Source organism: Watersipora subatra, chromosome 3, assembly GCF_963576615.1.
Source record: "Watersipora subatra chromosome 3, tzWatSuba1.1, whole genome shotgun sequence".
NCBI lineage: Eukaryota > Metazoa > Bryozoa > Gymnolaemata > Cheilostomatida > Watersiporidae > Watersipora > Watersipora subatra.
In genome coordinates this window covers 5,351,069-5,363,572 of record NC_088710.1, presented here as the reverse complement: position 1 = coordinate 5,363,572, position 12,504 = coordinate 5,351,069, and the positions used below count along the sequence as shown (strand labels likewise).

Here is a 12,504-nt window from a genome sequence, read left to right as displayed (position 1 = left end):
CCGCCCAATTCTGCAAAGAAATTTATTTGTTGCTGTCTACCAATGCAAGTAATATGATATCACTATTGCTATTATGGTGAAATTTGCATAGTTTAATTTTAAGTGAATTTCTTTTGCCAAAATTGTTTAAAACTTGCATAAGTAGCATAGAGAATCCCTCAGTTATAATTTTGTTGGAAGTAAGAAAAAATCTTATCTTGTATTTTTTGCTGTACTTGTATAAAAAATTGAATAGGCAGCAATGAAAATTTGCAGTTGGCAGCATTCTAAAAATGCATAAAAATGCATAAAAATCTAAAATGGCTTTATAAAATTCTCATTTCTTAGATAGATTTATATTTTGTATTCTACTTCCTGAGGTTAAAATCACTATATCATTCGTGTCTATATTAACATGATAAGAAGAGGTTAAATTTATATATAAGTTTCAGCCATTTTTGATGAGAATTTATGTGTTTCTGTGAATCAATATTTATTTTGACAATTGCATTTATTAGCACAAAGTTCTGTTTGAAACTTCTTTCTGCCACCTCTCATCACTCTCATATATTATTATAAATACGTTGCTCCAGACAATATTCACACAGATTTTGGTCCACTACGTAGGCATCATTCCTCACCTCTCTCTTCACTGAGAAACCTTTCAGCACAAATGTTTTATTTGAAAGCATTCAACAGACTCTCCTAATTTTAAAGACTTCTCAAATTGGCAGCAAGCAGCAGCAGGCATCAGACTCGTGACTGCTTAGCTGGAAAGCTATGCTGCTACAAGACATCGTATAATAAAGTTTAATTACTGTTCCAACTTTTGAAATTTTGTAAATTATTTCAATATACCATAACTTTCACTCTCTGACTGAAGGGCACTGGAGGCAAACTAAGATGCATTACGTAATGCTCGTACTAGTGTCATGCAATGCAGCTCACTCTTTGTCAAGCACATTGGCGATGTCAAATCCTAATGCAATCATTTTTTCTTGGAACTCACAGAAATAAGTTTTTATTATGACGGTTGTAATATAAATGCTTAAATGTTCATTTTATGCTTAAAAATATTGCTATTCAAATTATTTTTAGTATTTATATTATTAATACGAGCGCGCTGACAGTCAGATGCGCCGTGAGAACCGTAATTACTAGGTCACACGCAATATTTCTGCACAGCTGTTCTTTAGTTCAGTGGCGCAAGTGGAGGAATGCTTGTCTACTAAACCAGAAGTCATGGTTTAAATTTTGTCGAAATGAAAACGATCTTTTAACCTAAAAGTGTGACTTTGGAAAGGTAGACGGAAGAGGATGGCTCTTATTATAGTAAATATTTCAGAGCATTCAAGGTTTTACTGCTTGAACTACTTTCTGTTAGTGTGGTCTGGTCTCAGCTTTTGATCTAAACATAATCTTAGATGATCAGCTAGAAATTATTTTAAGCACACCTTATATGTACGCTGGCTGACGGTGTACAGGAGCATACACCGTCAGCGTCAGCACCAACAAATTCCCACAAACTTCTCCAGTCTGCATCAGGCTTTAGTTTCTCCTCACTAGCTCGTATTTGCTGTCCTCCCAACGTGTGGGTGGTATAAACTGCTGCTCCTTTGGCTTTTGGGCCAACAGAGATACTCGCTGTGCGTGATTTATTGACCTTTTGCCTTGCTTGGCATGACAGTTCTTACAGCTTTTTAAAGGGCAACTGTGATACAGTTAGCCCTTGTTGGCAACTGCATTCAAGCTTGTTTCTATTTTTAGCAGTTTTATGTTCATTTTAGGACAACACTGTTAGTAGCTGCAAAGTTTCAACTTCTAGGCCAAGCAATAAACCTCCATCTTAACTTAATCAGGTTGGGCAAATAGCAAACCTTAGCTTAGATGCCTCGTAGAGCCTAAGGCTATTCACTGAATCTCAACACAACTATTCAGCATTTATTAAATATAGTCTGTGGTCCTTCTACTCAGTCTTTTTGAAACTGATGTTAGTAAATACCCGAGTAGTTAAATAAAATTATTATATCTGCATCAAATGTGTAGACAACTCCACTAGCATATCTCAACATCCGCTGCCCCACATGAGCAGTGACTCCAATGCGTCATGATGTTTATGCTGCGGAGGTAATCGAGATTGTGAAAAACATATTTTCTTGTTTATGTCGATGTTATTAAATATTATAATTCTGTTTGTTTTAGATATTTATTTGATAGGAACTTCTACTATAACTCATCTCTGCCATCAACAGTCAGAGTGCCTGAATTCCTCTTCGAAGAGGTATGAGTTAGAGTAATCATCATAACGCCATTGTAATCAATAATATAGCTTTCTCGTATATGAAGTGAGAATAGGCAGCTCGCGGCAACCTCCTTTCACTCTCACACACAGCCATTCTCAAAGCAGTGTTTCAGCCGTCTTGAGCAATATTTACAGCCATTCATCTAATACTAATAAATAAATTTTTAGAATTTTTGCACCTCAAGTTTTTCAACAGGTTCGAATGATTCTGATATGACGCCATATAAAAATATTTGATATTGGACAGCCTGTATCAAGCTGCACTTATGTTAGGAATGATGAGTTATTGAAAAATTATTTAAATAGGTGCCTATATATAGAAATAAACTGCCTGAATAATACTTTGGGAAGTAGGTTTCAAAGTCTAGTTAATACAGCAACAATCATTGGCTTCCTCATTGGCTTACTGGTTTACCTCGAATATATTCAGAGGTGTTTTGTTATTTTAGCTTTGCACCTAAAGACATACGGGGTTGTCAACTATGTTTTTCATTTGCACCTAAACGCTTACTGAGCCGCCAGCTATGTTTTTCATTTGAGTTTATTTTAATAGTTAGGGAAGTTAGTAGAATATTAATTTTCATTACTTTGTGTCACTAGCTACAGAATGATTTAAATCACAGCTAATTACGTGAGCTCTAACAAATATAATCTAAAGTAACGGTCTTAGGTCAAGGTCAGTAACAAGTGACATTAAAATATTTACAAGTTTTTCACGTAGCGTTATAGATTCTATATGAATGTGTGATAATTTCTACAAATTCATTCATCGTCTTTTGAAATGATTAATTTGCAACATGTTTACATTCATTAGCAGCATATGTACATTGGATGATTATGTAATCTATCTACTATATTTAACAAGCCAGCATTTAAAAATTAGCTAAAGGCTGGCTCTTATATGAGCTACAAGCGCTTGCGGCAGCCGTACCCAGGCTATAGTTATAACCTATGGTCCCAGTAGGTAGTAGGTAGGTAGCGCTGTTAGCTGCAGGTGGTGACTGCAAGAGTAGGATACTATTCACAGCCTCATGCTGTGGACATAAACCTTTAAGAGAAGGTAGGCACACCGATATAACAAATACACCTATCAATTGTTCGAAAGGACCTTGTTTTGACACTGTAGCAACAACCTTAACTGGAGTTCAAACATGTCACTAGCATGTCACTGCGTTCTAAATGCTACCATAGCCAAATGCTTATGTATATTAGCATATGACTGTAGCCTGAGTTTAGGCTAAGTGTACCATGTGTAGTGGCCAATGTAAGTTGTGCGCTGTATCTAAATTTCAGGGTGATCCTATACTCTTTGTTGGACCTTCTGGTACAGGGGCTACATGGCACAAACACATGCCAGCATGGAATGGGGTCGTCTTTGGGCAAAAGCGTTGGTTTCTTTATCCTATTGAAAAGACTCCTCCCGGAGGCAAGTATTGAACTATGCCTAAGGCCTCTATTAACTCTCCTCTGTGCTGTCAAGCTAGTCAAAAACAGCTAGTAGTTTTTGTGACAATCAATTTGCATCGCAAGGCAGCTTTTTGACAGTTCTACTCTACTGATATATATTACGACCACAAATACGTTTGGTTTTCCCAATGGTTGTTTTCCCAATGCACATTGTGACACAGAATTATACTACAGCGATGTGAGTCAAACTGAAATGGTGAAGCTGTTAGCTTGGTCTGCTATGATGTCATGACAAAACAATCATTTGCAAATTTAAGAAGTTCAATCTGTAGGCCAATCGAGATTTTTACTTGGCTGACAATGACGAGTTCTCACAATTCATCAGCCAATCAAGATTTCAGTATTATTTTGAATTACCAGCTAATATATAGACTAGATACAGGCAACAAACTCAGCCCTTTCTGAAAGAATTTGGCTGTAAAACAGCTTGTTCTCTTTTTTCAAATTATATCTTTCTTGCTCAGCACGTTTTGCTCTGGCGCATGTATTATCTTTGAACCTCCATTTTGGTTCCGTCTGGCTAGGAGACAAATTGAATTTTTTAGCATATTTTGATACATGGGAATCCTAATATAGAATGAGCCCTGCCATAATCCAGAACATTTTTGTTAGCATACTCTTAACTATAGTATTTCATTAATTGTTATAGTCACTATTGATAGCAACATGAAATGGTTTTACTTTACAAGTTGTGCTTGTTCCAAATCTTACATAAATTTGTCCAAGTTTTCAATGCAACGTGTCAAACCTATCAGATGGTGTAAACTTGAAACGTGGGAAGGCACTCACGGTGCATATCTATGAAAACACTAAAGGCTCTTAATTGATCCAGTTGAAATTGCACATTTGTAGAAAAGTGAACAAATTGTATAAGCTCTCCCGGATTTTCCTGACAAAACAAACAGAAGTTTACAAACTAAAAACTGCTGAGCACAATTTACTTAATTATTAAACTAGCAAAGTTTTAATTTGTTTATTAGTTACTTTTTATTTACATTAAAATTTTCAATCGTACTATAAAATAAATATACAATTCGATTGTCAACGACTCCTTTTTGAATTTATTTACATTTTAAATTCTACTATTGACAACTTTCCAATGTGATGCTTTAATCTAAAATTAAATTTGGTTTACATTTTTACTACAGCAAGCTGATGTGAGTACCCTAGTAGGAATTAAAGCATACAGTCCTCAACACAAACAGGCGATTGATAATTCTAGATGAGAGATTTCTGTTTCTTCATTTTTTCAATTCAATCTTTCAACATTTCGTGTATTTCTATGCATCTTTGAAACATGAAAGTTTAGTAAAAAAAGAGGTAAATAAGGTTCCACAAATGCTTACCTCATAAGCTGATGTTTAAAGGTTTTGATGTTCGGTAGCCGTGATGAGTCCGTGGTTGCACAAGCCAGGATCGCTACAGAAGTTCTTGCTGTATTTTTTTAAACGGATGGTTTCAATAAAATTGAACTAATTGTATTTTAGCTAATAAATTTTTATATTCAACATAAAAAATGGTTCAAACTAATTTTGCTATATACCATCTATATCAGAAGTTCAACAGCGTTACACGATGAATGTGAACAGGAAGAGATAAGAAAGGGAAAACTCTGCCTCCAGCAGTGAAGGGTTTCAACATGAGCTCAGCATAGACTATTCTTCACCTTCAAATAACCAAAGCCTTTATAGACCAAAGTTTCGATAGCAGACTGATTAATAACAGAAACTTTTGTCTATTTGTAAAAATCCCAATCAAGCTTTATCTAAATATTCAAGTTTGATACGAGCAAAAAGCAAAATATTTTTAAACTTTTAATAGTTACTCGCTATTGGCTCAATTAGTTTTCTAGGCACTCTAAAACTCCATAAATGTGAGAAAGGCAGGGTGGCAACAACCTCTTCAGCCTGTTTTTAACCAGTCACCTGTGTCAGCTGTTTTGGCTAGATAACAACATTGAACACAAAGCGAACTTGACAGGTCGTTTGAAATTCAGAGCAAAGAGTACTTGTGGAAGGTCACGAGCATTGCATCAGATGATAACAGTGTTATTCAATAAAGCACCAGCGTTGCTGAGACTCGACAAAATTCTAACGTGGCTACATTCACTATGTTTCCATGGTGCGCAGTACTGCGAAGCAGCCCCCCCTCCGAAGTCGAGGGGATTGTACGTTTCCATGCTGCGCAGTGGTTTTCAGAATTTCAGCAAATTAGCCAGAGAAGAGAAATTGTATAAATCGAATCGCCTGATGGAGAAATAGAATCGATCACGGATACCGAACGTCATAAACGGTCTTTTTATGATTCTGTCGTCATTATACTTTTATTTACAATACACATTCACAAGGTTTTACAAACCTAACACACTTTTTACAAAGTAATATATTTTTAATAAGTATTTTTAAGTAATATATTATTTATACGTTAATTTAGGACTTGCCACCTATTTTTCGAAATGTGTTGGCATCGATAACAAAGTCCAGGAAAGTAATCACCTCATCATCCTCGTGAATGCAGACCATAATTAAATTTAAGTGAAAGAAGATCGGAAGAATAAAAAAACAAGATTAGCAGGACAACCTTTGTACTAGTTTATGGCCTTCGAAGAATCCGTATCCACGGCATGAGAGCTATGCGCAGCCACTGCGCAGTCGCTGTTTCTTTGCTGCGAATTTGCACTGGCTTCGCACTGATCAGTGCGCAGTGATTTCAGTGCGAAGACGCCGTTTCCATGATTCGGAGATAGCGCAACTCCGAAGCACTGCGCATCATGGAAACATAGTGAATATCAGCTATCACGATACTGGCTGATGCCTAAAGGATGCTCAAGTGGGCCATTTCAATGCATTGAAAATGCATTAAAAGGAGGTTTCAGTTACTCATAATCCTCTGAAGACCCATATATACGAATTGGTGCTTGCCTCAAGGCTTTTTATGGGATCAGATAGTGAGGCTACATTCATAGCATTGGTTCCTCAACATTTTGAAAAATATTTACCATTTTTCTGTATTATATTCACAGGGTATAAAGTTGTTGAAAGATTTAAATTTTTATTACTGTTTTCAGTCATTCTACCTAGTAAGTGTCAGCTAAAAGCTAATTTTTGCAATGACAGGTTTTTTTATCTCATTAAAAATTGTTCTCAGTTCTATAGGCTAGGTCATATGGCAACCTATTCAATGCATCTAAAATGCTCATATATTAACATACCATTTTGTTACTAATTTTTAGTATGTACAGCCAAATATAAAATTTTGACAATTTTTATATGGGGTGTCTACATTAAATAATTATTATGGGTTTCTAGGTTTCCAGATTAATAAATTTTTGCCCCACGATGCCAACACTAGAGCAAATCAAAATCACATGCCGAAGATCGACCGTACTTCAAAAGGTCCACTGTAGTAAGTGGTAGTACAAGCTCCACATTGGCTGCTGCTTAACCAAATGTTTAACAAAATTAATCAATCAAATGGTAGCTAGACACAAACCAAGGCAACACCTTATGCTTCATACACACCTGTGGCGTCACCACAGGTATAACCAGACAGCAACATGAATTGTATATAGTTTGTAATTAAAAGTCAGTTTGGATAATAGCAACAGGCCTGTATTCATTGGTTGCAAGTTGGGGTGGTTAATGTTAGACGACTAGTTATGAACACCTGGGGGTGTGAAGGGGGCGGTGTAAGCCCCCAACAGGTTTCTTTTGTGTAGGGCCTCAGCCGAGCCTCTCGTGTGAAGTTTTAAAAGATTTTATCGGAAAGTATCAACATTTTTCTATTTTTTGAGATTCGTTTTGTTTTAGGTGATGTGACTGCCGGGACGTTTTTAGATTAGAATAGGCAAAACTTGATCGCAGTTAAAACAGTCAGAAAAAAGACATCTTTTTCTTTTGAGCGTTTTAACAAAGATAAATTTTTCCGATTTTATTTTAAGTTTGTCTGGAGGTTTTTACGCTTTTGATGGGACATGGCCAAGCGGATGTTTGGTAAAACTTGACCTTTTGCAAACCTTTATAAAAGTCGTTAACAAGAATATTTTGCCGCTGATGATGATAATAATGACACCTAAGAACTACTAAAAGTTGATGTTTGTCACTATGGCTTGGAATAAAGTGATATTCTACAGCGATAAAAACTGTCTCCATAGCCGTTGGGCAAATAACTGTTCGAGTAAATTATGTTGAGGTCGATTTATCTGAAGCAATTTATTTTTGCGTGGGAACATACCAAACAAATCCGTTTGAGTTAACCTCGTGTTCGAGATGAAATGTTACATTTTATCTGAGGGCAAGTTATCCGAGTTTGACTGTACTTAGCCGCAGAAAAATCCTAAAAAGTTGGGACGGCTCAGCCAGCCAGCCGCCTCAGGGAATACGGGCCTGAATAGCAAAGTCGAAAACTAACACTCCTTTGGGAATGTTTTTCAGGAGAGGGCTTCCTGTTATTTAAAGATTACATCTGCAAGAACAGTTAGTTTAAAATTTAAACATGATGCGTGTAAACTGACTTGCTGCCTTTATTGCATAATACGAGCAAAGGTTTGGTATAGCCAATCAAACTTTAATAAATCTGCTAACAACAGAGCAGCAGGAACTAAAGAGCAAATCACAGTGCTGCTTCGGTTCATGACAAAGAAATCATCCTTTTCTATGACATCATAGTAAGCAAAGTGCCAAAAATTACAAAAATAATCTATCAACACAGAATAGCCTTCAATAACCAACTTTCTTTTAAAGTTAATTTTTTCCCTTACCTACTTGGAAAATTTTTAGCTTAAAAACGTAGCAGCAATAACACCGTTGTTACATAGACTTGTGCCAACTCAAGGAAATATTTTGGAGCTTTTGGAACCTTCTGGCTATTTGAGACATGTCAAACAGATGTACCACCACACCGCATACGTGAGGTTGTGCATGCTTTTATTTTTCAGTTTTTGTAAAAGCTGAATGTTTGTTTTTGTTCATAATCATAATTGGAAAACTGAGTTTCCTGTCACCAAAACTTTAGTAAAAATGAAAATCAGAAACAAGCGGAGGCATATCGAACAGCAATTTTTGAAATTCCATTTACGCAACTTTTCTAAAAATTTAATAGTTGCCTGTGACATGTCAGATTTGCCTAACTAGGGGCACAGCTAGAGACTTAAAAATCGGTGCTTCTCCATGAGCATTCATTATAAAAATAGTAACAGACATTACAATAAAGCTGGTAATATATTGAATGTATTGTGAGCTCTGGAAGGTGTATTAGCACACATAGTATCTCTAAACTGCATGTTTGCTTTTCTACAAAAACTCAAACTAAGAATCAAGAAAAATATCAGAGATTTTCATTGTAAGTTAACTAAGTATAGTATGCAAGTAAGCTATTACTAGTAACGCTGCTCTTTGTATATATCTTGAGGTCGTTCAAGCAATGTTTTCATCAGAGTATAAAAATATTCTTATATGCGTGGACCGTAACTCTTCCTATTTTTTGCCCCAACCTTGACACTCACCACAGCTAGTCAATAATCTCATTATCTTTTTTTCTCATAGTTTTTCTTTTTTGTATTTTAAAGTTTGTTTTTCATACTCGAGATTATTGTTTAAATTTTTTGTTTGTTTGTTGTATTTCATGGCAAAAAGTACCTACATAGCAGGTAAAAATACAAGAAAAAGAAGAAGCAAAGAGGACCCACATGCACAGAAGCATAGATAGTCATGGTGCTGATCCCTGGTTAACAGCTAGCTCATTAATTAACTATTATATTTTTAAAAAATTAATAGTTATTAATATTTTTAAAACTAATGCAGTGTTAACAAGTACCTTTGTACTAACCGCACATTTTTAGGCCAGTCAACAAGTCCTTATAACCATCCATGTTCACCATGTCATTACTAGACTTGCAAAAATCTTCTCTATAGTATGAGCCATGTTTGTTAGTCTGTGTGTCCAAAGCCACGGTTGGAGGTTGGAAAAATACTCAATTCGAATTCATGACTCTCTGCATGATGGACTGGCGGTCTAGCAACTGCTCAAAATAATTGTATGTATAGTTATTACGCCTGACAATCTCTCAAAGCACACTAGACCGCCAGGGTACTAGTCTATAATAGTCACCTTAGCTGCCAATGGCCTGTGGCGCTGTATTGCTATCAACTGTTTGTAAAAACGTTTGAAGAGTGTTTAGTAGCAATTGCATTCTTTTTATTACCCAGTAGACATAAATATATTACAAACATAGTTTTATGATACGCGTTTTACCAATGCAAACAATAGCAGATACCATAAAATCTCTAATTGAACGCCACCTCTATTTGAACGCCACTTCTATTTGACCGCCACTCTGAGAGAAAGGTTGAAGAATAGAGCGCCACTCTCTAATTGAATGCCACCTCCATTTGACCACCACTTTGACTATCTTTGATCTTTACAAACCCATAATACCAAGTGATCAGTAAAAAAGTGTCCACAAAATCAAATCAATAATGAATCGTTTACATCAATAGCAATTAATTCTCTCGTTGTCCAACTTCAAAGTTTTTCGTTTTTTTTTTGTCAAAGCTTTGAAAGCGACACCATATAAATAATTAATAACTGTCTCAGGCTAATAGTAGTTTCTTGGTTAACGCAGTCTTGATACTTCGAAGTACATGTATATATAAAACAACTTATATTTACGATGGTAGATGAACAACTAGTTTTAGGGTAAAGGTTGTGAGGTAAGGTCAGAGAGCAAAACTTTTACGCATTGTATTTGTGCTAAATGCGTCGCGTAAAAGTTTTGCTTTGCCAAAAAACTGTATGGTTGCTAATACTGATTAATTCAGCAGTGCAGAAAAAGAGTTGAGGTCAGAAGACATTGTGGAAGGTATTGGACAGCCAGAATATGTTCGTTTCATCAAAAACAGCTATCAGAATGCGGCAATTTGAGCAAATGATGCAAATATTAAAAAAAGTGTTAATTCACATTTCTGCACGTAATATAAGTATGTTTGACTTATGTCAATTGTTCATCAAAGTATATATTTGTAACATTGATTGATTATCATTATATAACTTATAAATTTGCAGATTTATTGTATATTATTTAATTGCATCCTTGTGGTTATCTTAACACAGCTTACAATGGATCGACGCTCATAACTCCTCTTCTATTGCACATAAAAAGTTAATTCTGGCTGCAAACTGTAGCAAACATATCAATGAGTGCAATGGGCTTTTATGCAGCATTATTAAATATAGATATAAAGTAAAAACATGTTTTCAAATTAAGAATGAAATAAAAATTGATAGTTCCAACAACTTGCAAAGCAGTAAACAGGCTATAATATAATTGTATGTTAATTGCAAGCAATAGATATCAATTAGTAGAGATATTTCTTGGTTTCTCAATATATTTATATTGAGATATTTGATATTTATTATATATTTATAGTTGAGATACGGCAGATATTTTACATCCAGAAGGTACAGTATTGCTCTATCGGATAGAGAGGGTAAAATATAGGTGACATTCGCTTCGCCCGTAAAATGGCTAAATTTATCTTCCGAAATTCTGACAAGCCGTTTGAAAAATACAACGCCAGCCTCTATTTGAATGCCGTCTCTCATTGACTGTTACTATAAAAGGAAAGTTGAGAACTAGAGCGCCATGGCATTTAATCAGACGTTTTACGGTATACCTTCTTATAATGCAAATGTTTTACCCGCTAGCAAAGAATTTAATATATTATCCTTTTTGATTCTAAGTTAGTTTTGCAATGAGCATTGTCATTAAATTGTTTTTTACACTCTAAAAACAAAGAGCTATTCAGTTTGGTGAAAAACAAAATGTCATTCTACCAGATTTGAAAACTTGAAATCATTTGTGCAGTTCTGAAAATATATATAATTTGGAGCTTTTCCTCCTGCCTTAACACAATATATTTGGTATTCACTAAAAAGGTGCTAACATTGTTTTCAGCTGTGAACAATAAAATAGGCCAATTTTTTCAAATTTGTCAGGAATGTGTCACAAATGATGTGAAGGGTTTTGGAAAGCTTATGAGCTAGCTCAACTGGAGACCTTCAAAACATCGATGATATTAATAAAATAATACATATATATAGTTTGAGTATTGTATGACTCTAGTGTTAGACTGTCTTTTCCTTCTTATCCGCTACGATTCAAAAATATTTCACAGAAATTCTTCTGGTCTATATTTCGTTTTATAAGCAAAAAAACTCACAGAGAGTATAAATTACTTCCATACTAGACAATATTGATTACATTGCACTTTAGCAGCTGGCTGTCAGGTTATGCTGGCAGCCACCATTCATTGGCAACAGGTGGTCACTGCAACTGGCAAGCTTATAAACAAATGTGATACCAAAATTAGATGGGTGTAACTTCATTCATTAGTATTATAAAAGAGTTAAATATTGTTAAACAATAGCCATATTGTTCAGAGCGGTGAGGGCTGAACTAGCAGTAAACAGAGGCAAAAAGCTACACCTTTTTCTTATTGCTCTAACAGTATCCTGAAGGCTTCTAAAGTGAGACATTCTTGGAATTCTTCTATGAAATCATAAGGCGTTTTATGTTTGCGTGAGTGTGACCTAGTTCTGTTGAATTGTTTAGCCGTTTCACCTTCTCACTAGCAAATATGCTCAGCTTAAGCACACCAACCTTCTGATTCACTGGGTTATTATTTTTTCACCAAACCGGGTCACATCTGGTCTGCCCTTCACTATACCTTAGTATAAAAACTCAATTTTTTTTTACC

General features: G+C 35.3%; 1 protein-coding gene across 1 annotated transcript in view; it reads left to right on the top strand.

Annotated features, from left to right (window-relative positions):
• LOC137389725 (uncharacterized) overlaps nt 1-12,504 on the top strand; it is an 80,254-nt gene that overhangs the window by 7,342 nt on the left and 60,408 nt on the right. Inside the window, exons 2-3 of the mRNA XM_068075807.1 lie at nt 2,182-2,260; nt 3,575-3,707. Coding sequence (XP_067931908.1) covers nt 2,182-2,260; nt 3,575-3,707 — 212 coding nt within the window. The remainder of the gene's footprint in view (nt 1-2,181; nt 2,261-3,574; nt 3,708-12,504) is intronic.